The 27,987-nt window shown below is 39.7% G+C and overlaps 1 protein-coding gene across 4 annotated transcripts in view; it reads left to right on the forward strand.

The window, feature by feature from the left end:
* The window catches only part of LOC108257504 (cytoplasmic dynein 1 intermediate chain 1), a 60,590-nt gene that overhangs the window by 19,362 nt on the left and 13,241 nt on the right, over positions 1 to 27,987 (forward strand). For 3 of the 4 annotated variants that reach the window (XM_017455325.3, XM_053675455.1, XM_017455328.3), the window contains 6 exons: positions 7,315 to 7,407; positions 10,146 to 10,308; positions 10,672 to 10,771; positions 12,779 to 12,904; positions 25,646 to 25,792; positions 26,435 to 26,548. In XM_017455325.3, coding sequence (XP_017310814.1) covers positions 7,315 to 7,407; positions 10,146 to 10,308; positions 10,672 to 10,771; positions 12,779 to 12,904; positions 25,646 to 25,792; positions 26,435 to 26,548 — 743 coding nt within the window. The remainder of the gene's footprint in view (positions 1 to 7,314; positions 7,408 to 10,145; positions 10,309 to 10,671; positions 10,772 to 12,778; positions 12,905 to 25,645; positions 25,793 to 26,434; positions 26,549 to 27,987) is intronic. The other variant, XM_053675456.1, reaches the window with a different exon arrangement.

Below are 27,987 nucleotides of genomic sequence, written 5' to 3' on the forward strand. Positions count from 1 at the left end.
TTTCCATGTACTGGTTTGAACTTTTACGTTTCCATGGTTACGTGGAGTCCCTCAAGGTTTGATGTCGAGATACCGTATGTCTGCAAAGCAATATAAGATCTCCAAGCAGTTTGATCTTAATACAGAACTAAAATATTTCGAGCATTCCTCTGAAAACTTCTCGTCCTTCAACAGAAGGAAAATTGTTCTTGATAGAGTAACACCAGAAACAGATTGACCCTCCACATGGAATGCACATATGTGTGAAATGTACACTACCATACACGACCATCAGAGAGCACTCTTGGCACATGAGACATTCACTTCAAGTTCCAAAGCGAGCACTAAGAGACATGAGTGAATAATGTACTAAAGAGATTTCTTTGTTGCATTTTATTCATAAATTTTGAAACCTAAATACTTTGTCACCTATGACATGGATGAAATGTAAGACCTTTTGAGTTGATAAATGGAAATGTATAGTGTTTATTTTCACAGCGGACCAGGCAAGGTTCATATATGTGATAAATTTCTCTCTCTCTCTCTCTCTCTTTTTTTTTTTTTAAAAGTCTTAATCAAAACACACGTCCCGGCAGACACATTTTGTACGGCGTACTGTTTGATATATCATCACTTCATCCATTTACCGAAACCCTTAACGAAACCGTCCTTTCTTATGCGACTTGGTGAAATGTGAGTTTAGCTCATTGCCCTGGTTGAGTGGCTCATTTTGACAGGCCAGTGTTTGGAAAGTTTGAAGTCATGAGGTTTAATCATGCTCTGCGGCCGGTCTGTGCATGGCGTGGCATGATGGCTCTCTTAAAGATGTGGTTCTGGGAGCACGCCAGCTTCACTGGCACCACGGTTGCAGGCCGCAGAACCGATGCAGCTTAGAGCCTCGGTAGTTCAAAGTAAAAAAGCTGCGCAATAGGGGAAGCTTAGTGTGGCACTCGGTGTTTTACTCAAAGTTTTTATTTACTGTCATGGTGATGTATTTAGCGCATTCATTTTAAAAAAATCTTTATTTGTCTCTGATTTAGTTAAAAATTTCTCTCTGATCCTTAAATAAACAGTTTGGGTTGGTTGAGGTTATTCCTCAAATACAAGCTATTACTCTAAACCTAGACAGTGTCAGTACTTTTTGTTTTGTATTAGATTATGTGGTTTTAGTTTCAGAAGTGTAATTTCACCGAGATGTTTTAGTTACCTTGACTTGTGTAATTATAATGAAGAAATATGATTGACGTAAATGAAATTAAACATTGTGTCATAATTACCTGGAAAAGAAAGGTCAAAGGTTTTTTTTTTTTTAATGTTGTTTTTTTTTTTGTTTGAGCCAGTTATGAGATTTCATATACAGAGAAATACTGTAAGATTGAATATGTTATGATTGAATATGAATATTTGCTACACAACAGTACCATGCATTGCTGTAGTTATATAAGCTTACACATTAATGCATTTAATGTAGTAGCAGTAGGCGATATGGCAAAAACAACATCACAGTACTTGACATTTCTACGATACACAATAAATATGAGAATATTTCGATTTGTTAAACTGCTAGTGAAATAGCAGTGATAAGTTCTACATATTATGGCTAAAAAAAAAAAAAAGTATTTTAACTCTGACTTGAAGCAACTGCTTTTATGGAGAAATTTATACTGAATATAAATTTATAAAAAATAAATAAATAAATAAACAAAAGTACTGATCCCCCCCCTTTTTTTTACTGTAGTTTGTAATTATTATTTAACACTACTACATTTTAAAAAATTACATTAAAAACATTTTTAAAAATATGATCTCTACAAAATCTCAGAAAATTATATTGTGACATAATTTATGATAGTATAAATACTGTATTGTCATATTGCTCAGCCCTGCTGTGTAACTTCATGACATCAGCAAAGAGCTGAAAATTTCACATTTAGAAATTACTGTGTGTATTTACTGCACATACAAAATGTCTTGATGACATGCCAATACACAATGAAGACTACTAGCTATTCTTTAAAGAATAAAATTAATTTTTATTGAATCATATATATATATATATATATATATATATATATATATATATATATATATATATATATATATATATATATTAGTATATATATATATATATTAGTATATATATATATAGTATAAATACAAAAATAAGACATGAAAACATTTCATATTGTTTACCCTGGAATCGCCCACTTATATTGAAATAATGAGACCTTTCATATGCTGATTGTAATTCATACGATGTCAAACCTGCTTATTTGGCTCATTTCTTGTGTTTTTTCTCCCTCCAAATCAGACAAGGCCTGAAAAATCCCTCAATCTGCAGCATTTCCTGCAAGCGTTAGTGGAGGTTCGGAGTAGTTATCTGTGTTCAAAGTGACTCGTTTGTTTATCTCTGTTACTCTGAATATTTCCAGACCCCAGAGCACTGAGTTGGAGGGAGAGGCAGATTTGTACCAGGAGATAAAGATTTGATAGCGCTGCTATAAAAGGCACAGCGGGTTTGATCTGAGACGTTTGTCATGATGACAAATGAAAATGAGGATGCAGAATGGCACTGAGAGGCCGGGCCTAAAATCTGTGCTTTCCAGTAAATAGTTTAGTTTTCCACAATGCCGAACTTCTAAGAAACTTTCAAAAAGAGCAGATATGGAGGAGAATGATTTATATGCATGTTTGGATAACATTTTTTATTTTTTTTCAATCCGCTATTTGTCTTTGGTTCTTTTTGAAATGCTCTTTGTTCATTATTTTGAATTGTTTAATTCTCTGAACTTACAATATAGAGTGTAATACATAAATAAAGAGTGCAAAATATAAGCACAGCATTACACTACATGGCCCTGTGTTTACTGCTAGCCATAAAATCATTTTGCAACTTCATTCATTCATTAATCAAACCTCTTAATGGACTGTATTGACCACTTTGACTCCTTGAAACCTTATAAAGATTTAAACTAAAGCTTAATGTGCTCTTTTACATCTTCTGCTGTACTCTTTTAACATGTTTTACCCATTACCTGTAAGAGCGCTGTAAGAGGCGAATGGTCATGTTTACACCGTATGCATGGATAAATTTTGGGTTTTGCCTGACTGCCCTTTTATAGTAAAATTATTGATAGCTCTAATAGATTATTCAGTAACTACGGTACAGTGAATACGGAGGGTAGTTTTGAATGTAGTTACAGGAATGAGAAATGTCTAGAAACACCAATGTTGAGAGTTTAAGGGATTAGTAGTGAACAATTTGACATTTTGCATATTTTATCTTTTAAGTTAGAAGGTAGTCTGAAGTAACCATCAGTCCCAGTATGATGGTGTAGATGTTGGCTATGTGTCTCTGTATGGAGATGAGAGGGGGTACAGTGCACGTTTAGCCCACAAACGCACAGCTGCAGGAGGCCTGAGGGGGAAGAGTGGCTGTGAGTCAATTAAAGGCTTGCCTTCTTTCTCTGAGCTCAGCGTATCTATTCCTCACTCCATAGTACATGTTTGATGAACATGGCCCAGAGAGAGGAAGCATGCTTCCCCCCACAGCTTGACTTCAGAAAGTCTGACAATCTCACAGTCTTAGTTGAAGTGTGAGGAAAAGAGAGAGATCTTTTGTTGTCTAGAAGTGGATGAGTCATGGTGCAGAGACTGCAGCACTGCCATCAACATGCTTAGCAGGAAGTGTTGAGGTATTGTTAAGAAATGAGAATGAATAAACTCTGGGTGCTGTTTGGATTTGTCCATTTATGATCATGGATCCTTGGTCGGTATTAGCGAGAGATGGCTTCAATTTCATCATGCAAAGCATTCAGAGAATGCAAATTTGATATATTTATGTGAAGTAGCTCATAAAGTGTTTCAAGTGCTCCTCAGGTGTTAATGAGCTCTTCTATGTGTGTGTAGAAGCTTGAGCTGACTTTGTGTGCTGTGCAGTGATACAGTGTTTATGTCATGCTTGGGGTGGCGTGCCAGTGCCACATTAGAGACTTCTTTCATGTCCACATTGCCGCCGCCTCCTCCTCTGCTCTCTGCTCTCTGCCTCTTTTGTGGTCTGCAGGCTGCTTGACACCCAACTTCTGTGTCTGTGTGTCTGTATTGGCTCACAACAGAGAAGATATGCAGTATATGGTGGATAGCCAGAACCAGGGTCTTCCCCCTCTTTCGCCATCTCTCACACCCCCACACGGAAATACCCCTCGTACAGTACTCTTTCAATTCCATTTTCCTCTGTATTGAGGAGAAGGCCTGGTGAGGAACACCAGCCACCCCCTTCTTGGCACTGCACATTAGAAGGAAAACTCCCCGCTTGTCAGATGAGGGGGAATTTTTTTGATTGTGTAATGAGCTCCATATCCCAAATGGGAGGCCTGGAGTTGCACAGCTTGGCCCAATAAAAGGCTGGATGAAAAGCTGTGTTGCATCCTCCTGCCGTTTAATGGATGGGATCCCATCCTGAGCGTGTATTTTATTTATTTTTTTTCTTTTCACTAGCTGTGGCGCTTTGCACCATACCTTTCGTCTTTTATAAAAGTGCTTCATGTCAACATCCATCGATCAGAATCAGGACAGGCACTGGCCCTTGTGCTGGATGCCCTCCAGTTCACACAGACAAAACCTCAAGTTTAATATTTCCACCATCACACACGTTTCCTGTTTCATCTTTGCTTTAATGGGAGATTTGAAGGGCAAAATCTTTGATATTTTAGGACCTGTTTAAAACAAGTTCTTTCACATCATTGTGGTTGCGTTACAATCTTTCATTCCTGGGTGATTATATATGCTCACCTATCTACAGTATAATGACTCTGTATTTACTCCTTGGTTGATGATATACAGACAACCAAACAAAGTCAGCCATCACCTGGGGTACTGTCAGATGAACTGATGGCCATCATCATGTCTTGCTGAATGTTACGTAGGCAAGCTGAGCTACTGGTTTAAGATCTTCATCCTCTGAGAACACTGTGACCCAGCGTGGATTTGAATTGACACTAGCAGCATGAGAAAGCTGAGGGAAGATTGAACAGCTATGAGATGCGGAGGATGTCATTACTATGCCACGTAGGCCCAGAGTTTCATCAAACTGGCAGGCAGGGAGGATAGAGCTTAATACGCTGCCCCACAGAGCCGGCTGGTATTACGCGGCAGGTGGAAGGGAGAGTATCTTGTGACTGAAGATTACATGCCCACTGGATAGACTTGGAGCGACTGTGTTAAAGCTGCCCCTTCTCATTTCTTGTATCTCAGAGAATTTTCATTAATACCCGGACACCCTGAGGTAGGTAGTTCAATATCATTTCAAACGGTATGTAGAGATGAAGTCCTTTAAATCGAACTGTTACAGTGTTACGGTTTTGTTTTGCTTTCCTATTGCCTCAGCTCTTTCTCATGTTCTTCACCCCTATGAATGTCACACAAGCAGTCATTTTTGATGTTCTGCAGACGCTGATTTTTATGATTGGGTCATAAAAATGCATGGCTGTAGCTTAGACATCAAGCCACATGTCTCGATCACGTTGTTTGTGAACCTATGGCCTCTCAGCCACAATCATGAATCAAGACTAGCTTACGTTGTTCCAGTCTCTGTGGTCAGTGATTGTTCTTAGCCTGACCACTTCACGTTGTCCAGCCTCTCAGCTTTCTCTTGTTTCCCCTGGCCTGTACCACATTATCCTCCCCCAAAACCTGGTCAAATCAGGTCAAGTTCAGCCCAGATTTCTTGCTGTTCCACAGTAGTACCTCAGATTCTCTAGCCCTTCAGATATGCCCTTCAAATATCCAGCCTGTTCTCATTTGTACATTATTTCGGTCTGGGCCTGGAGGAACAGTCAGAAAGTCCTAGAACGGAGAGAGTGAGTCGTGCTGCTTATGCAAAGAGCATCACCTCCGAGCCCAGAAGAGTGCAAGAGAAAAACAGATGGAGAAGGGATCTGGTGGAGTGGTGTGGTGTTGTGTGGTACGGTCTGGGTTGCTTGGCTGGCTGCCCGTCTGGGCCTGAGGACTCCTCGGTTCCCCGCTGGTCTCTGGCTCAGAGGTCTGGTCACATTCAGCAGCTAAACCACATTTGTCTCTGGTCCAAATTGCACTCGCATCACTGATCCGCATTCGCCAGAAGCCTCTCGGGAAGAAACTCAGCGCTGATATGGGCTTATTAAACCTCACAGTAAAGATTGCAATTCACCAAAGCTGCCCTGCCAGAAGCCACAGGAGTTTTATATTTCAGATTATTCACCACCACCTAGATTGCGTCCCTGCTGTTATGGAATCAGGGAATACTTCACTCTGATAAAGTTAAACTCGACAAAAATATTATTGAATGAGATAAAACTATAAATGCTTTAAACACACCAAGTCTATTATAACTGGAGGCATTACTCTGTAGTTTTAGAGGACAAATTCTTGTACTCCCGACACTCAACTGTCAAACAAGCCCTGAGGCACTGCGTTCTGTCTCAGCGGGTGTGAACACAAACACGCTGGTGTTGAGTGCGTGAGCTGTGCCACGTCTGGTGCAATGGGATCACTTCCTCTTTAGAACTGGGCGCCTACTGTCAGCATGACCCATGCCTGTTAACCTCTGCAACACAGGGTCAACAAGAAAACAATCCCACAGAGCCCTGTGTGTGTGTTAGAATGTGTCTGTCAGGGCACACTCGTATCCACAGGTGTCCTTTGGGTGTTAAGCATCTTGGAGAACCTTTGGCATATGCGGCCGTGGGTCACAGTGTTGGGGAGGGTTTGAAACACATGCCCAGCATGGTGGGTTGAGCAGGGGGTGGGGCAGAGAGGCAGGTGCCTGTGGGAGATGAGCACTGGGCTGCTTCTTTAACTGGGGTGATTGGGTTAATTGTGGGGTGAGTCGTCATGGCCCGGAGGCACAGTGCAGCTGAGGGGGGTCAGGAGAGAGCACAGAGGAGGCACGCCACTCAACAGTCTTGTTTCCGGTTGGGTATCTGTATTTCTCCTCCCAGCAGACATCTTGATTTACTCACACACACATGTATGGCACACATGGTTATCAGAACTTTTCTTTTATCTCACTATTTATCTTTGGCTCCTATTTGTGAAACTGCAGCTGTGCAAATCCTCATGAAATCCTTTACAAATAAGGCATGTTGATCCAAAACAAGTTGAGACTGTGATTATAATTGGAGGTCATGATTTATGTGTGTTACATTAGTGAAGAGTCTGGCCTGTTTGCAAGCTTGTACAGGAGATCTGTAAGCCATTAGTGTGAATGCAGCCAGGGCTTGGGTTCAAGATGGGTCATTGAAGGGGCGGGGGTGAAGTCTTGGCAGATGACACAGATTTTTCTTTGTCTCTATACAGAGGATGAAGAAGAAGATGAAGATAACACAGAACCTAAAGCAGGCCTGGAGTCAGACCAGATGGAGGATGAAGACAGCAAGGACACAAAAGAAGGTAAAATGGGGTTGTGTATGTACTGTGTGTGTGTGCGGGTACAAACTTTTCGTGAAAACTCTCTTTCTTCATGGAATGATGAACACACAATTCCCTTGTCATTGGAGTGATTCAAGCCATGAGAAGAATGTTGCTAGGCAACCTGGACACATATGATACAGTTCAGCTAGCTTATGATTGAGTCTGTTTTACTAGCTAACTATTAAATCTCTTATGCTGAAGTAAAGGTAGAATGATCCTAAAGAAGGGACAAAACTATGAGGAATAGTAACATTTTCCTTAGGTGCTTGGGTAAATTAATAAGAAAGGACGGTCTATATCACTAATATGACACCGCTAACTGTGTTTCCTTGGGGTCCGCCATATTGGAAAAACATGAATTACTTTTGGCGTCACAACTTGTAAACTTCTGAAGTGCTGCATACAACAAGAATGGCCCATTTATATGGGATCCTCTCGTAAACACATTGAACACAAACACATTTGACTCCAGGAAGTTGGATTTTGTACTGAACAGCATCCGTAGTATTACAGCATCATTAATACGATATGAGCAACCAAATACTGTCTCCTGTAGTTTTATCGTTAAATAAAGTTGAGCTATATGTGGTTGCATAGCTGGGTTTTCATATGTTTTCCCTGTTAAAAACAACAACAGCACAAAAAAACCCCCACCTAATTCATTCATACAATTCATTAGGAAAATGAGAATTGGCTCAATGCTTTCCATCAGATACCCAACACCCTAATACCATTAACCCTCACCTTAAACTTCACCTTGTTCGTGCGTAGATGGAAAAAATAAAAGTATAATTGATAAGGTGAAGTTGTTTTTAAGGAGACATTTATTTATCTTTTATAGAAGGAGTCTCCAGTATGAGCACTTTTCTCTGTAACATGACAATAATCATTTTCTTATTAACTTCAAAGGAGAGCAAAGAGAGACTGGTGATTGAATGACTGTTCACAGTTGTTACTATGTAAGTGATACCAAGAACTAATGTCCTTACATTTATGTAACTATAAATGGATAAAAAGTATGACGTGCTATGCTTCAGTTAATTAAATTCAATTAAAATGCAACTATTAGCAATTTGCTGTGCTGTTACAGGAAAACTTTGTGATGATGATGGTTACATTGATTATTTTCTTATAACAGCATGCCCCAAAGTGTTGTATGACTCAAATATATAATAAACATGTCTTAAATCACCATAGTACAACAATCGCAGTATTTTGGATGCAAATGTAAAAGTATAGCTAACAATGTATAGAATATAATATAATATTGTAGCAAAACCTAGAATTTTTCTTCTCGTAAGAGCACAGGTGAACTAAATGTGAAGGCAGAGATTTACAGTTGTACTAATTCCTATTTGACAAGCTTTTATCTTAATGGTTATTCTTAGACCCTGACCTGTTCTTTCTAAACGGAGGATCTGTTTTCCATGGAGACAAAGCACCTTTGTAAGCCTCTCTTGGTAAAGGCCTTTGCCAAATGCTGTAAATGTAACTGTAAGATTAACTTTTAGTTAAGTCTAATTCAACATGTCACTGTTAATATGGACCAATAGAAACATAATGTAAGTGAATTCAAAGCTTTTAATGACATTTCCATTCATATCACACTGCTAACATTGATGACTTGGCGCCCCGAGCTGGATGTACGTTTCATCTACACCATGCCAGCTTCAGCAGATCATCTCACAAGTTAGGAATCTCTCAGTCACCGAACAAGCTCATTGGAGCGTTGCGTGGCTATTCGCGTGTGACCCCCGCCACCGTATCAGATACCAATCTCTGTGGCCAGGGGTCCCGCTTATCAGCTCACAGCATTGTGGGTCAAGCCCGATTCAAAATTAATGTCACTTGACCCCGGCAAGTGGACTTCAAAGGCTGCACAGAGTGCATTCTTTGTACGTGTGTATTGAGTAAATAAGTGTAGCAGGCTTAGGGGAGGCCTTGTCGGGGCTGTGCTGCGAGAGCGCATGGGTGCTTTGACTCCACTGGGACTTTGATCAGGCCTTATGAGTCGTCAAAAAAAGAGGGCCATGAGAATCAAGTGGTCCGAGATCAAAGTGAAGGGCCTCTAATGGTCTGGGAGAAAATGGAGGAACCCAATAACATCAAAAAAAAAAAAAAAAAAAAAGGGGAGAAATAAGTGACCACATAGTCATTATGGAGAAATGGGCTAGGGGATTTTGTGTGTGCGTTGATATATTTATTTCTTTATTCACTTATTCATGTGTGCTTATTTACTTTCTTTGTAGTTTTTCCTTTAGCATGTTATCTCTGTACTGTATCTCTGTAATTGGCGTGATTGCACTCATGGTGTTAAAGAATGTATGCTAATGCAAGTGTTATTTGAGATTCAGCTCTTGTTTTTTTTATTTTGCAAATCTCTTTTTTAAAATTTTTTTTTTTATAAATATTGTTGCTATGACGTCCGTGGTCTAGATTGGTTTATTTTGTTTATTTAAGGTAGGCAGCTGCAAACACCATTTTCCAAATCCGTGGCTCTGTCATTTGTGTAAATGTGTTGACTATCATGTTTATGTATACTACAGGGGTCTATATTTAGTGTGTGTGCATTTGTATACACGTGTGTGTGTGTGTGTATATATATATATATATATGTACCTATACAGTATGTGTGCATGTATATACGTGTGTGTGTGTGTGTTTGTGTGTGTGTGTGTGTGTGTGTGTGTGTGCGTGTGTGTGTGTGCGTGTGTTAGGCCACCCACGGGAGCTGACGGAGGAGGAGAAGCAGCAGGTCCTGCACTCTGAGGAGTTTGTGATCTTCTTTGACCGCAGTATTCGTGTGATGGAGCGAGCACTTGCTGAAGACTCCAACATCTTTTTCGACTACAGTGGCCGAGACCTCGAAGATAAAGAAGGGTAAAGCAGGGCGTGTGTGTTCATTCATGTGTTCACAAGTGTGCGTGTGCGTATTCCGATGACTCATACGTTTGGAGCCTTGCACTGCACGTCTGTATTCTTCAAAGAAATGTTCACATTCATGCACAGCCTCTTATTCACATTGGATGATTATTCCAAACATGAGTTCTTAAAATGTGTCTGCAGATAGCTCAGTAAATTGCACAGTGAGCTTCAGGAGCACTTCTGCTACCAGGTTATTATGTGGTATAGAACTGAAGATTTTGAAATTAGTGGATTTTTCTAGTGGTGGTGTAGATCCTTGCTTATTTAGATGAATTGGCTATGTGTCTACCATTCTCTATCTCTCTCTCTCTGTCTCAGAGACCTGCAGGGAGGGTCAATTCTGTCCTTTAATCGTCTGTTCTATGATGAGCACTGGTCTAAGCATCGGGTCATCACCTGTCTGGACTGGTCCCCTCAGGTAGGGTCACCCCACCCTCTGACCTCTCATACCTGTCTGCACCTCTTCATTTCATCCCGCAGGGGCATCTTCTTTCTCATCTGCACAGCTACACACTCCTGCTTTTATTTTATTTTGTGATTACTCTTCTGTACCTTTTTATCTATCCATCCATCCAGCCGATCTCCGACAGTAGTGTATGTGTGATTACCACAGACAATAAGTTTGACATGTTTCTCTGTACAGAGAAAAATTACTTATAATATGAGCAATTATTTCATTTTGTTAAACACTGAAACAGAGGTCTCCAACTTGCAGGAACCAGATGTGGACCTACTGTAGCATCATATTTTAGTGAACCAAAATGAAGAAATACTGCAGCAGAGCATTCAATGTATGAAAAAAAATAAAAAATAAAAACAGGCTGTAGCAACTGCAGAACATGAACCAGCACAGCTTCTGCTGTGGTTAATCTGATCACATGCATTTATGTAAATGATTTAGTTGAAGGCAGCTCTTCAGACCAGAGACTAGCTAGATGGCTAAAGACATTAGTTAAGAAAGGATAATGATTTCACAGAATTTATAAAGGGTAGCGATTTCACAGATTTCATCGAATTATTATTATTATTATTATTATTATTATTATTATTATTATTAATTTAATTTTTTTAAACATTTCTTTTAACCTCCCCAGTCTGATTAAAGAAGTGATTACAGGCTTTTACAATAATAAAAAAAGCCTTTTTATTATTTATTATAAAAAAAACCTAGCATCTGCTAAAAGGTATAAACCAATGTGTCTAATCTGTTCAAAGTCCATGGCATGAGTCAAAAGTGGTAACATGAAGCAGCAGTGTAGAACAAAACATCACTATTTTGAATTTACGAGTCTTGTACTCATAAATCAACTAATCACAAAAACCTTTCCAGAACTTTGTTAGGAAGGAATTTTATAGAAGTTGAAATCAACACAAATTCAAAACTGTTAAGCCTCACCAAGAAAGGTTTTAGAGTGAGACATATAATGTGACAGAAACAGCTTCTTTATAGATTTATCCAACTTTCCAACACTGGAGCAGTTAATTAAAAAGCAATTAGAGTTGCTTACGCAGTTTTGTGTGTACTTTAAGCTGACCACAGATTTTCCAACCTGAAAAATAGTTCCTTAACTGAAATGATAGAGTTAGAGCCGAACTATTAAACCCCTGGCTTATTCTATTCATATTAGGGCATATTACTTATAAAGACTATGATTTATTGAGTAATTACTCTGAAACTAATAAGAAAAGTATGTGATTACAAGAGTAAGGAGTACAAGTGTGAATATTCCGACAGGTTTCTGAAATTTAAAGGGTTAGTAGGTAAATGTACAAATATCCTTAACTGAAGAATTTATAATGGTATTCTGCAAAAAACAGAACAAAAAAAACTAACATTTTATTAATGGCCCAGCAAGTTGCCTTGTAAAGTTCCCTGGAGTAAACAGGTTTTCTTTTCTTTTTTCAGTACATGGAAATGTGTCAACATGATTGTCTATGGTAATTGCACATTTGTGTGACAGTCTGGGAAAAAGCCTGTGGTGGAATTCTGGCTAACAGCCGGATCAAAAATTGGGTTTTGTCCAAAATAGTTTTTTTTTTTTTTTCTCCAGCTTATAACATATTTTGACACCCCATCTTCAAGAAACCATTAATATCTTTCACCAAAACCCACATGGAAATGTTTTTCTTTGCTTTTTTAATCTTGCCTAGTCTATCTTTCTGCAAGGGTCATGTCGGGTAAGGAGGCATTTTAACAAGCATGGTGGTAAAACCAGTGTGATTTCCTCAAACAGTGAACGCTAGAACTTTGCTCATGGTTGAGATGCACAAGATAAACATATTTCAGTTCATGAAAGTGTGTACCTTTCAGAACTATATATAGTAGAACATTTCACCATGTGAAGGCTTTTCCCAGGTGACCACACAAATATATGTATATATATGTATATGTATGAATGTAATCACCCCCCCCCTCTCTCTCTAGTACCCAGAGCTGCTGGTGGCCTCTTATAACAACAACGAGGATGCTCCTCATGAGCCAGATGGCGTGGCTTTAGTGTGGAATATGAAATTCAAAAAGACCACGCCCGAGTACATCTACCACTGCCAGGTGAACATAACTCCCTCATTACAGTCGCATGCAATTCTGTTACAGTCTGTCCTGCTAAATCAACAGAATAGCCCAAAAAAAATCTAACAAAGCAAAAACTAAGGTGAACTAAAGTAAGACACAGTATGTCTACCTTTTGTCTTTTAAAACCGCCTCAGAATATTTGATCAGTTTTTATAAAAAAAAAATATATAAAATAAATAAAATTATGCGGGTGCAAATTTTTGCACTTCACTGTACGATGGCTGTTTAATACCCATGGAATGTGGCTCTTTAAATTACAACATATGACTGATTGAAATACAAAGGAAAGTGATATTTAACGGTTCCCGGCACTTGGAGAGGAGCAGCTGAGCAGAACGCGACGTCCCGGAAGATGTCCAATTCATTCAGAACAAAACAAAAAAGTATTAAAATCTAAACTCTGTGTGTGAAAAGTATTGGGTAGGTTTTGACGCTAATTATAAAAGAAACCAGATGAAGTGCGAGAGACGACCGAGTAAGCAAGTCTGCAAGGCGACAGCCTGGTGCGAGGCTCTCCACACTCCTACGAGAGCCAGATATTATAGGGATATTTCTGTATAAAAAGATGTGGCCTACCACTTCCTAATCCTGCCAGCCACATATGTTTGCCCACCCACATGGACTGCCGTCACATGTGCTGCTCCGTTTCCTACGCACAATGTGCCTAACACACACATCACACATGTGTAAACACACAGAGTACTACACACTCCTGTAAGCACCCGTGTAACGTTTTTAGCCATCATAAATATGCCTAGTCTTATTTTCAGGCAGGGATTTTAATACGTTGCAGCAGTAGTTTTCACATGTTATCACATCACTGCATTATTTCATGGGTATGAGTTTTTCTGTAATTAAGTGCAACCCGTTTTTTAAAAAATGCTTATGGTTTGAAAAAAGGATTTTACTGTTACATTATCCGAGTTGCCATTTTACGGTTGAGAAGCAGACGTTTTTTAAATCAAACCCAGTGTTCTTTTTGAATGACTGTTTCGGCCTGGACTGATCACACTAGAGGAAGTTTCCGTGTGGTGAGCATGGCTCAGTGAGAGTTTGAGTGATGACGATCATAAAGGTCTGATCTGTACATCTCCGTGGTCACTAACCGGTGTGTCTGCACCTCTCTTTCACTCTGATCGTTCAGTACGATGGCAGAAATGACAGGAGGAGGCGAGGTGAGGAAAGAATGGGGAGAAAGGAAGCTAAACAGAGATTCACCTCTGGTACTGTGGCCTGGGCCTTTGCCAGAAGTCTTCTGTGCAGAGACAGAAATAAAGAAGCGTGAGGGAGAGAAGTGAGAAAGGGGGGGTTAGCCGGTTGCGGAATGGGAGATGATTTCAATTTCCAGTCGCTCGGCACGAGGCTGTTTGGCTGCGGATGAAAGGGCTTGGGGTGATTCGCACAAACACCACTTTCCTCCATGGGCTAGACTCTTCACCAGAGGCGTTTGGTGTCGTTAGGCAGGAATCAGATGGAGCTTAATGTGTGAGCATGTTCTGCTGTTAAACCCACCAATACCACATTATTCCTCACCTCCTCCCTGAGGAGTAGCCTGAAAAAGCCACACACTCATCCTCAACCTCTCTTCAATCCATTTCACCTCCGCCTGTCATGGCTTCCCTCACTTTTGACGAGCCCCAACTCGAGATGGGTTGGTAAGAGTAGCCAAAAACCTCAGTCGAGTAAAAATAGTTCTACTTACAGAAAAAAGGAAAAAGAAAAATAGAGGCGTGTATTTTTGTGATGATGGTACAAGCACAGAAAGTAAGGCATAACATTATAGCATTATATGTTCTTGGTACATTTTCACGGCCATCTGTGCAAATAGAGACACAGTTGTAAAAATGGACAGTTTTTGAATAAATATCATCAAGTACACTGTCAAGTCAGTGCAATGAGACTTTCATAATGACATATGATTTGATTGCATGTCAAACATAATATCAGGCTAATGCAGAGATCTAAGTGCATAGATGAGAAAATGGGCAAGAATGATTATAGACAGAATGACGGTGAATGAGGCTTGAGCATCATTATCATACAAACAGGCTGCAGTCATAACATTGTAGATGTTTTTCAATAAAATGATTTACTACTTGCACTAATGGGGTCACGACAGGACAGTAACATTAGCTTAATTTTTAACCCAAGTGGGTTGGAAAATACCATTGTGCAAATAGATTTCCACTGTCACACCTCCTGTCAATCATCAGAGCGGCACTGAATTTACCTGCTTTTACAGTTTGTTTCACTCCATTTCTTTCTTTCATACATGCAGTTATATCTCTTTTCAGAACAATTCAGATCATGGCAAGCACACAGGATAGATAATACGTGATCATGTCCTCCAAATAGGAGTGTGTTACACTGAGGCCAATATAAACCACTTATCAGTGAGACAGGGGGTATATAGTTGAGTGCAAAGTTTGCATTATGTTTTGAGTGGTGAATAGAAATTGAATTCCAAGATGTTAAAATGGCATGGGGTATATACTGCAACAAGACATAAGGCAGAGAAATGACAGAAAAATAGTTTTTTGAGAGTGCTGTCATTTCGGACCATGAAAATAGCCACTGAGCACAAATGGGGGGGTTCTTATGCCCAACTAAATTAGCAATGTAATGACATCATGTCAGCAAATGAAGCTTGTGTAATGACTCATGTGAAAGTGAAGCTAGTCATCCAGAAAACTCCATAAGAGCAAAATTGTAGTGAAAACACTACTCAAGTAGTATGTTAATTCTTACACAGGATCAGATTTACATTTCAGAACAAGCAGTAGTGATGATGATGAGGATGATGATGACAGTCATGAAATCAAAACCAAATTTGGTCAAAACTGTTCAATATAAATAAATCGAGAGAAATAATGTGAACCCATGCGATTAAAATATAGTATGTGGTACATTACACATCTCTCATCAGGAACATTTAGCACAGACAAAAATCCTTCATTTATTCAGCTTCAGGAAGCTCTTTATCCTGGTCAGGGGACACTGACCGTGAGGTGGGAATACACCCTGTAGGGAACACCAGTCCACTGCAGTGCACACATTAACACACATACTGTAGGATTTTTACATTAGGCAGTTCACAGTAGCCAGTCCCTGAGGAAACCCACATGAACATATTCACAGAACGCAGAAAATTTGAAACACACGGACAGTAACCTTCGCTTGGGATCGAACCAGGGTGAGCGAGGTGGTAATACTACCCACTGTGCCATTGTATTATTCTTTGTTAATCACCCAGTAAAGGCTGAATGTTTAATATGTATTTATCTCATTGTACACACAAATTAGCGCTCATTACTTTTGATCTTACTACATCAGGGCCACTGTAAGACAGAATGTAAATGGGATCCTATTCAGTACATGTGTTCATAATACAATTTTTATCCAAAGCGACTTATTGTTGAGCAGAGCAGATGAGGGTTAAGGTCCTTGCTTAACAGGGGCAGCTTGGTGCTATTCACAATCTCGTGACCTTCGGATCAGAGCCACCAGCATGATGGTATAACCATAACGCTGTTGTAGAACGTGTGTAGTACACTATATGCACAAAAGAACACCATTTGAGACCATTTGCACCAAACGCAACACAGTACCTTTTTGTCTTTCAATTTTAGCTTGCCTCGCTCTTGCGGGGTTGGGGGTTTGATTCCCACCTCTGCCCTGTGTGCATGTTCTCCCCGTGCTTTGGGGGTTTCCTCCGGGTCCTCCAGTTTCCTCCCCCAGTCCAAAGACATGCGTTGTAGGCTGATTGGCATCTCTAAATTGTCTGTAGCGTGTGAATGGGTAAAGTTTATGTCTCATTCTTCCTCTCATTGTCTTGCTTAATAGTCCTTCTCACCTTTCTTTTTCTGACTATCTTCTTCTCTTTGATGTGAAGTCTCTCCCTCGCTCTAGTGTCCTTGTGCTGTCATCTTGTATGAAGTAGTGTTCAGTTCACTTTGGCACATTTCTGCACTGGTTTTGGACTGGTCATGATGTATTTCTAAATGACTTTTGTTGGGTTCAGGACTGGCTGTGCTGTGCAGCACTGTGGTCTGGTGTGGTGGGTCTCTCTCCTCTCTCCACGGCTCTCTTGGGCCCTTCACCATGGCGGCTCTCCAGTAACATCACATGGCCTTCTCAAGTGGGCTGCCACCAGCCACATCAAGAGCACACCCTGAAAAGCACTGGTGCTGCTGCAGATACTGTTAGCTACGCTCCCCCACCGCACTGTTTTTATTTCTATCTTTCATGTCTTTTGCCCAGGATGACTCAGGGTGAAGCCCTGCTGGATGGCAGAGGCTTTGGGGAAGGGTGCCTGGCTAAGGGGGAGATATATTTGTAGGAGTTGGGAGAGTGGCTTGCTCTGAATAATGGCAGTGGATAGAGCTGCATTTGGCTCACAGTGAGCAATATGGAAATGCCTCAAAACCACACATAGCTCAAGGAGAGGAAGGGCAGAGACCTCCACTTTGCCGTCTGTTTATTACACACCCATATATCTGTATATAGGCGTTTCTGCTGGCCAGTGCTGCTGCTGTTTGAGGTTATGAGAATTAGGCATGCTCTGGTGCCAAAATATGACCTTTTAGAGGGAACTGCAGATCTTTAAAGGTCTTATTTTTTTCTGAAATAACCCCTTATGAATTAAAGTATTCTTAAATTGGAATTGACCTAGTCTTAGCTTTTGGTGTTACTTGATTTGTAAATCTATTTTCAGAACATTTGATATCATGTCATATTAGATAATATAGGATCACTTGCTTCAAACAAGGGTGCATGTTAACCTGAGGCCGTCAGTCACTTAGCAAAGAGACTTATTTGTTTTAGTGGTTGTACAGTTGAGTGCAAAAGTTTGCATCCCCTCCTCCTCTCCAAAATGTTAAAAAGGAAATTGGGATATATACTGCAACAAGAAAGAGCATTCACGCTTTGTGCCATTTCGAACCCTGCCAATGCCACAGCCATCCGTGGCCTGGAGAGAGCAAGATGTTTCATGTTCAGTGGGTTAAAGGGATTGCATACGCTCACTCTTCTGTCAATCATAGCAACGCTAGCCAATTGAAAATCCTATGGCAGATTTAGTTCTCACTTTGCTGTTATAATAACTTTCCACTTTCCTCGGAAGGCTTTCGACTAGATTTTGGAGTGTTGCTGTGGGGATTTGTCCATTCAACCACAAGAGCATTAATGAAATCAGGCATTGATGTCGGCGCGGAGGCCTGGGGTGCGGTTGGTGTTCCCAGTTGGTCATCCCAAATGTGTTCAGTGGGGTTGAGGTCAGGGCTCTGTGCAGGACACTCGAGTTCTTCCACTCCAACCTTGCAAAACATGTCTTCATGGGCCTTGTTTAGTGCACATGGGCATTGTAATGGCAGAACAAGTTTGGGTGCCTTAGCTCCAGTGAAGTGAAATTATAATGTTCCAGCATACAAAGACTTCCTATGCAATTCTGTGCTTCCAACTTTGGCCCACATTTGGCTGTGAGAGGTGTCCACATACTTTTGGCCATCCAAACATGTATTCGTTTATGTATTAAAACATGTATTTAGTTAGTATTTGGGTGAAGTAGTCTATTTACATTGAAGTGAGATGATCATGAACATCCACAAGACTGGGCTGGCTTGAAGTCAGGAAAATATAGCTGCTGCATTTTTGGACCAAAATGGGTTTTTAAAATGAACACCCCTTTTTGTGCCATTCCACTCCCGTCAGCAGCACAGCGCATTAATTCCTGACTATGGAAATGGCAACACTTGAAAACAAACTTGAAATATTTGTCCTGCACAAATTGCATATATATAGGACGGTTTTCCTTATGCATTAGTTATATCAGAATGTTTTTATTAAGGATACATTGATTTCTCAGAGTGAGTGTGAGTACATGTGATACCGATACTTATACTGAAACACACAACCTATTCGGTATTAATCAGTCAGGGGCATTGTGGCACATTTTATTTAGCACTGTTTATGTTGGTTGGAGCCAAGTGCTTCTAGCAATAAACTCCTCGTTCTGAGATTTCTGTTTAAAATAGTATGACTTTCAGATCACTGTAGGCTGAAAACGGATACAGTTGCATGTGAGTGTGTTTATTAAAATACAGGCAGACAGATTCACAAACAAAGGCAAAATCAGAATCACAAAACAAGTGTGGGTCAGGCAAGGCACAAATGGGGTACAGTGGGCTAAAGCAAAAACTGAAAACGATGAAATTAGCAAAGTCAAAAACCAGAACAACAAGATGAAATCGAATAAAACGGCTTTGCAATAATCAGGTGCAACAAACAAGCTGAGTGTACTATTTCACAACATGTATGTGAGTGAGTGTCCTTTGTGTGCGTGTGATAGGCAACAGGTGAGTGTAATCAGAAGTCCGGTGTCTGAGAGTTCCTGTCCTTTTGTGAAGTGTAGTCCGGTGCGGCCATGTTAGTAGGCCACACTGAGTTCTGGGAAACTGAGTTCACAAACGGGATTGACCTGACAATGGCACTTAAACAGTATTTTTACCAGGGATTGTGAGGCCAGCTGTCCTGTGCATGCAGAGCAGCAAGTATGGTCATTAAAAATGAATACAAAGTGTCTTGAATTGCTCCCTGACTCATGCAAAGCATAGACCCTCGTGAGGGAGGGCAAAGAAAGCATGCCTGTCTCAGTGCTCGCTGAACTGAACTGTTTCTCAGCACACTCTTGCAAAACACTCAGCACTACCTTTGTATGTGCACAATTCACTACACCTTGCATTCATTTTTGCACTTGTGTTGCAATAGTCTCTCCTCTTGATATTTTCACAAGGCGCATTTTGCTTTGATTGCCATCATTAATCGTAAAATACGTCCAGATCTGTCGTTTTTGTGTTGTCTGTTTATTAACCTGGCACCAAACACAAAGATTGTCACGTAGTATCACATAGTATCACATCGTATCGGATGTTGATATCAAAGCATTTTTTCATGATTATGAGTAGATGTGCATGAGTAAATTGAGTTCAAAAACATAGTTTTTATGTTTGGCTAAGGTATCACTAATATAAATTAGGTCTTAATTTGCCTTTGAAGTAGCACTGAGAATCTTCTCAAGAGGATTAAATTTAACATTAAAATACCTGTAGACTGTAGACATGGTAATGTCAGTGAAAACCTGTTCTTAATTACTGAAACTGTTCAACGGAAGGGCAAAGTTAGACACAAGTTCTGTTTTGCATATGTTCATTTGTGCAGCACATGGATAAAATTTATTCCTATCATTTTATTGGACTGATATTGGATTCTAACTCTGAGTGCTTGTTGTTTTTTTTTGTTTGTTTTTTTTGTTTTTATGCATCTGGAGGTTTTACTTTATTGTCTTACAAGAGTAAAATAATGAACTAGCAAAAGAATGCGGAGTGAAAAACTTGAGTGAGGGAGGATGAGAGATGGAAAGAAAATGACTGCTCACGTTCACAGGCTTACTTTTCTTTCTTCTCCGAAAGGCAGATATGGTATTACACGGCCTTCGCCAGCGACCGCAGAGTGACAAAATCTGTGCGGTGTCATTAGGAAAGAAAAAGAGGGGGAGAGCGAGGGATGCTGGTGGAAGATGGAGGAGTGCATCTGGAGCTGATAAGCTCTGCTGGGAACCATATGATTGTGGTAGTGAAGGAGGAGGCGGTGGATTTGTGCTGGTGAATGCACTGTCTGTTGCGCACTCGTCCCCTCCCAGTCTCCCTCCCTTTAACAAAGAGCGAGCACAAAGGCAGGAGTGTTTCCCTCCGTGATCCCTCTCTTCATGCCATCTTTCATCATTGGGTAGCTGTGTGTATTATTCTATAGCGAACACTTCCCATTAATATAAAACCTCATCTGACAAAAGTATGTAGAGCTGGTGAAGTGTGGCTTGAAGATTAAAACAGTTGGCTACTGCTGGAAGATGGAGGCAGTGTTTTTTCTTTTTTTCTTTTTTTTTTTTTTTTTCTTCTTGCTGCCATTTAAATTCAGCAGCAAGGCAGGAACGTGCTGTGAGATTGTGTTTTTATTGAACCTGTCAGTTTGAATTTTACTGGATCTTGACTTCACTGAAGAGAGCCTCACTGAAGAGAGCTGCAATGTGAAATGGACCATTTGACTCAACTTCAAATTCAATGAGCGAATAAGTAAAAAAAATAATAATAATATGGCACCACTGAGGTAGCACAAACTAAGGTACATTTATGCTAGGTGATGTAAACGTTTCTGCTTAAGTAGTCTAGCTTTAGGCTTTTTAACAACTGTTATAACTCTTCGACCATCAGAAAGGCAGCTACATATTCTATGATCCCATATGCCTAAGGAATAGACTGTAATCTAGGGCCTAATTCCCCATTTGGCAGGATCAGGAAGTCCTTATACCAGGGCAAATTGAGCTAATCCCAGTAGTGCAGTTGCTGCATGTGCACAGCACTGAACCTCATGTTTATTGAGATTTCAAGTAAATCTATGGAGTTAGACACACTGTTCCGCTAGTTAAGATGAGGGGGGCAGATAGGGTTTAATGCTTGGCTCTCCATATGGTGTGAATATTCAGGCTTTTCATCCTTCAGCATCTCTTCCATGTTTATGATTTTAAAGAGTTCATATGAGTTGTCACACTTATCTGTGGAGTGAACAAACCATCTAGATTTATGTGATGGCAGTAATGTAAAAAGCACACAGCATCTGTTTATAACTTGTTTATAAAAACTGAACCAAAGTGACTACTACTTTCAGATAATGTCTGAGCATATGGTAATATCTCATATGGCCACCCTGAATATGAAGGATATGAAGGTGATTTGTAAAATGAGAACTGGGGAAAAATTGTTTGTTTGTTTGTTTGTTTGTTTTGAGAATATTAATTTCTCATTTTTCAATGTATAGCCTGGAATTTCCAAAAAGATTAATAACTAGGAATGGCAACAACATTACACTTAAGTAAATGCATTAATGTATTCTTATGCAGAAAATTGGGTAAAAACAGAATAAAACCTTATTTAAAGAGTAAAATAAATGAAAATTATTAAGTTTCCACACTTGTACTTATACATAAATACTTACATGTGTTTGAAATGTAAATGCTTTTAATTGAAATTAGAAGTAACTTTAATGTATAACAAACGATGGGATCACTTTACATTAAAGTTCTCTTAACTCATAAACAACACATGCATGAACCACTGTTTGTGGTTGTTAACTGGATTCAGAACTGTAGCAAAACAGCAACTTCGAATATTACCATCTGGAGGCCAGACTTCAGTAGGTTATTCAGTAGTAACATTTAGTAACACATTGTAATTTAATTATTACTAATTTATGTGGATTGATTTTTGGACATGGATTAAATAAGAGGTCAATGCAGGTGTCATTAACATTTAACCAAACATGTATTAATAAATGTTAGTTTACTTTGCTAACACCGATTCTGGTGAAAGAATGCTGAGGTTCATGGTTTGTTAATGCTAACTAATACAGTAAATAATGCTGAACAAGGGAAGATTAATATATGTAATAATACATATTATACAATATAATATCTAATATATAATAATAATTACCTTAATGATGGGTTGTGGTATGTGGATATTTTAAATATAGTAAATATATGTAAAACTGCACTTTTTGGATTGGTGACTTGGGAAAAGGAAAGGAAAAAGATTTCAGACCTGATTGTTGAGATCTGAAACGAGTTAAAATTTGGAATTATATGAATGAAATTTAGGGTTGGTGCAATATGTATAACGTGACCAGTGGTGATGGGCCACTCCGTCACAAGTGTGGGGGGTTTTGTCATGAAACTGTAAAGTAAGAGTACAAGTATTAAATTTCAATTGTACTCAGATACAGTATAATTCCACTAAAATTATATTTAAATATGGTAAGTACGTACAATTATTTAAGTCCTTTTTACCTCTGATGTTGGCTAATATTTGATTTTTTTTTTTCATTTTCTGTTAGATCAAGCCAAGATCAGACCTACAGCTGTATGGATGTTTAAACTGCAATTAATCTGGCTCTAGCCAGTGATTCTGATATTAGCTTTGGGTCCTCAGAGCAGAAAGCACATTGCTAAAGCGGAGGCTTGTGGTAGGGCTGGAGGCCGGAGTTGGCCGAGCCTGACTCCACTGAGAGGAGGTTTTAGGTTACAATACTTCATTAAGTCTTTGATTAATGGCTTCATAGCAGAGTTATTACCCTCTTGTTGTGGTGACCTGGGCTTGTGTTCATTAGTCCAGTAATGAAGCTGCAGTCTGAGGGAGCGTGTCCCTGACACATGACTACAGCAGATAGACTAGAGAGTTTATGAAAGTTTAGAGAGAGAGAAAGATAGACTGTCAGAGCAAAAGGCAGACTGTAAGGAGGAGGGTTCAGAGGTTAGGCCCGAGGCTGTTGTTGAAATGGTGTTTAGGTGCCGCAGTGCCCTGCTGTCACTCAGCATTAACGCTTTACTGATCACTAATCGCAGAGCGTAAACAAGCATTTCAACATATCCACTAATCAGAGCGGTCACAGTGGTGTAGAGAAGAGTTTCAGAAAAGCCTGAGCATTTTATTAAGTGAAATGTTGCCCTGGTGTTTACTGATTAGAGACAATTCAGTACAGGTTCTGAGGTTCTGTGTGTCTGAAACATTATGAAGGTTGCCTACTCAGCCTGTAATCAGCCATGGCTTCAGACATGTCCAAATTGAATATTGGCATTGCGAGATTTCTTCATTTGGCCATCTTAATGGGTTATGAATTTTTTTCTAAGCAAGTACTTGCATCATTCCGTGTCCTGCATATCCCATAATCTTGTGCGTCAGTTCTGGTTCCATAGAGCAGAGAACATTGGTACTGGAAAACTTTGGCGCAGTCTACAGAGAGCAGTTTGTGTACAGATATATCGGAAGTTTGTTTTCACTTAAGATTTTATTTTTGGTAATTGTAACAATAAACTGCTGATGAAATTAGTGTTCTTCTTTGATTTGTCACTGGACAGAACTCTTAAGAACCTTATAAAGGTGGGTCTTCCTTTGGAAAAGGTTTCAAGTAGAACTCCCTCGGGAAGCTAAAAGCTGTAGTTATCCAAAGAAACCTTCGACCCTCGTGTGTTCTTTTGGTTTGTTATTTTGGGGAGGAGCCCTACAACGCTATTTCACTATCAAGGGGGTTCCAAGGAGCACATTTTCTGAAAATTGAAAACAGTGTAAAATTAGAACCCTAAAGAATTCTTTGGTTTTTGTGCAGAACTATACAACATTAATTTTTTTGGAAGGGTTCCAACAGGACCTCTCTATGAAAATTGAACCCTTGAGGGTTCACTTTTCAACTCTTTGTTTTTTTTTTTTGAGAATACCCTCTTAGAGCCTATAAGGGTTCCCCCACAGAAATAAAACAAAGAATCAGTTAGAGTTCAACATTTACATTTTTTCTCTATATTGAAATTCTACATCAAAGCATTTTGTTTTGGAAAAGGTTCCAAGTAGAACCGTTTGGCCATGCTTCTCACACCACTGCCTGCTGCCTATGGTGCTGTAATAGAAACCATTGTTCTCATAACTATCTAAGCATCCATTGGGGAACCATTTTTTCTAACAGCATAGAGTCTTAGAAAAGGGTTCAATGCAGAAGCCTACAGGTTTCAGTGGTTCGGTCCTCTTGAGGAACCCTACAGGTTTGCATTTGGAAACTACTCCAGTTGTTTGCAGGTAGATACTGAAGCTGCATTGTAAGACACTGACTCATTAGACAGCAGAAGCATCAAGGATGCAAGCCTAGCCAGCTAATATTGATTATGATAATATATGTTCTGCTATTATTTCCACTAATATGCATAAATTCACAGTATCGTAATTATCACTATATGTTTTTAATGATATTTTTTATAATATAATAAAATAGTAGAGTCTGAACATCAACACTTGTCTTATTATACTCAAGCTTTAAACAGTTTTGCTCTGGGTGTCCTGTGTGCACATTTTGATGGCCAATGCTTCAACTTTATTTTTACCCCTCCAGCATGGTTTATTTTAAGTCCATTTTAAAATGCCGCCTCACATCTGAGGCTGCTCTCAAGTCTTTGGAAGCCGTATTTTTTTAAAAGGGAGAAAAGGAACGAAGAAAAAGAAAAAGCATGTTTTCTTTTTACTCTGGTTTGTTTTCCAGTCACTTTAAAATGAACTCTGGTTGCATGACTTGGCGGCCGCAGCTGGTGCGGTGAAACAGGGAGACAGCAGATGACTGCAGAGCGCTAAGAAAACAAACCGGTCGCACTTCAGTCTACGCGCAGACCCACTTTCGCTGAAGTGGGGAGGAAATAATTGTCCCGTGGAGCTAATTGACAAAAATACAGAGCAAAGCGATGCAGGTTTGATCGAAACTGTTGTTTAGCCTGGTGATTCTTGTTGAGGGAATCCGTGTGAATGTATGAAAGCATAAGCTCACTTTTCATTTGTCGGGCATTCATGAGGAACGGAAAACCCAATAAAAGTGAAGACAGAGGGGAAGTTCAAGGCCAAGGCTGTCACAACAAAAGCCACGTTTCTCGCTCCACTGCCCGCTGCTTATGGTGCTGTAATATAAATCTTCTGTGCCCACAATCCCCTCCATTGTTACGTTCTTCACCTAAAACCCACCGTTGCACGTGATATTTAGAGTGAACTCATCAGCATCATGCCCCCTCTCTTTCTAACTTTCTTTCTCATTCACTCTCTATCTTGTCTTAATTATCCTGTCCTTTGTTCTTCTTCCAAGTCTCCTGTGGTGTCCGTGGGCTTTGCCCGTTTCCATCCTAATCTGCTGGTGGGTGGCACATACTCGGGGCAGATCGTCCTCTGGGACAACCGCAGCCACCGGAGAACCCCAGTCCAGAGAACGCCGCTCTCTGCAGCTGCACATACTGTAAGACAACGCCTAAAGAATTATCCTCACATTCTCAGGCTGACTTTTGCTAGAATTAAATGCTAACACAATGTGTACTTTAATTCAAGAAGAAGACTTTTTAGCCTGAAATTCGATTTTTCATCTTAGTCAGAGTCAATGAGACCTATCTAACTCCATGCCATGCAGTACACAAAGCACAGGACAGAGGTAGAGCCCACAGAGGTGCATAGGCCCCATTGTGCCGTGCTGCCACACTCATGGCCCCTGAGTGCCATACATGCTGAAGGTTTAAACTCCTGAGCCCTCAATAATGAAAGCCTATGTCTCGACCTCAAACTCAACGAGCCGTCGGTTCTCTCAAAGAGCCCATTGTGGGCCAACAACGAAAATTAATTTGACAGCAATAACGAGATAATGGATTCATGCAATCATGTGTATTTGTACACTTGTGCATGCTAGTGCCAAGTTTAAGTAAAGAACTGCTGCACGAATCCGTTATCTAACCATTGAGCAGCGCGGTGTGTTTGTGTAATGAAACAAAAGAAGAGCATTCCCATATAGAAGTATGCATTATAGGACAAGTCCTGAAGCAATCATTATGTATTTTAATATATTTCCATGTGGTTTGAACCTCTTGTATGTTTTTTGTTACTAATGTAGCATCCAGTGTACTGTGTAAATGTGGTGGGAACCCAGAATGCCAACAACTTGATCACAGTGTCCACAGATGGCCGGATGTGCTCCTGGAGCCTGGATATGCTCTCGCAACCACAGGTAAGTACTGATTCAGGCCCATGTTTTACTCTTTTCACCAACTTAAACCCCTCTGTAGCTGGATTTGGATCGATGAGAGAATCTGTGAGCTTTCACAATCTTCTCTCTCACTGTGAGAACTGACCTTTAAGCTGTAGAATTTCTACCAACGCTGTGCAATCTGCGTCCAAATTACAGAAAAGGCTTGAAGTCCCTGTGAAGTGCCTTGAAACGCACAGCGTTATTCGATGTGTTGATGTAATTTCAACTGAAACAGGAAGTCAGGGCGGGACATATCGAGTGGCTCCTCAGCCTTTTTAAATAGCCACAAGTATTTAGCTTACCTCACAGCCTGGGCTAAGTCGTACTTGACAGTTAGTACCATGGATTTTTATAATGTTAGGGGTGGGACACTTCAGATTCTAGAGGATTTGATTGGACAGAAAATCTGATGAGAAGCTGAAGTGTAGAATGATGTCATCACAGTTGTTGATCCGTATTGGTGGTAGAGAGAGACTGTACATTTTGAATGTATAGATCTTCCAAATGTGAATTTTTCTCATTGTTTTGGAGCACACTAGCTTATAGATAACCTTAAGGCTAAGATATTCATACTAAAAGCCATAAAACTACAATTTTGATTTATGACAAGATCTTAAAGATAGAGCTCCTATAATCATTTAAATACCAATACCTAATCTTAATAGTAATATCTTCTCTCATAATCAGTTTTCATGTCTACTATTGAGCAACAACTACACAGCTGTTAGACATAAATGGAATACCTCATCGGAAGCCTTCATAAAAATGGAAAAACATAACGAAAAATGTAGATAAACTCTAATAACCCTGGTTTTTACAAAGATCACATTTTGTTTTTAGGAACATTAACACATTATTGAAAGGTTTGAACAGCTAAAAAAGAGCTTCATTATGCCTTCTTGGCCTCCACAAAACCGGTCATATATCTGCTCAGCTAACTGCAGCATCGTAACCCCTGCAAGTTGGAGATGCTAATAAGTGTTTTTTCATTGAATTGTAATACATTGTATTTCAGTTAATATTGCAGCTGAACACACAAACACATAAACGTATGAGAAAACAGCTTCTTGATATTAGAGTTCAACAAAACACTAGTGTTAAAATAAATAAGTTAAAAAGCCTAGTATATTCCAACACTATAATTTAAAAAGTGCAGTTTGGCATATCCAGTGCCACTGTTTCAGGCCAAATCCCAAATGTTCTCCTATATAATATATATTCTCACTACATATGATTATAGATACACTGGCATTATAGAAGCTACACAGAGCCACAATATTTAGCCACAGTAAAGCAATAACTTGCAGTCTATTTTCACTTAAGTATCGTCAAAACTTGGCTCCATTTGGGTGTACTCACTTGTGTGATTACTATAGGCATTTTACTAATCGATTAAGTTAATTCTACTAATCTACACA

This window comes from Ictalurus punctatus, chromosome 24 (assembly GCF_001660625.3).
Source record: "Ictalurus punctatus breed USDA103 chromosome 24, Coco_2.0, whole genome shotgun sequence".
Taxonomy (NCBI): Eukaryota; Metazoa; Chordata; class Actinopteri; order Siluriformes; family Ictaluridae; genus Ictalurus; species Ictalurus punctatus.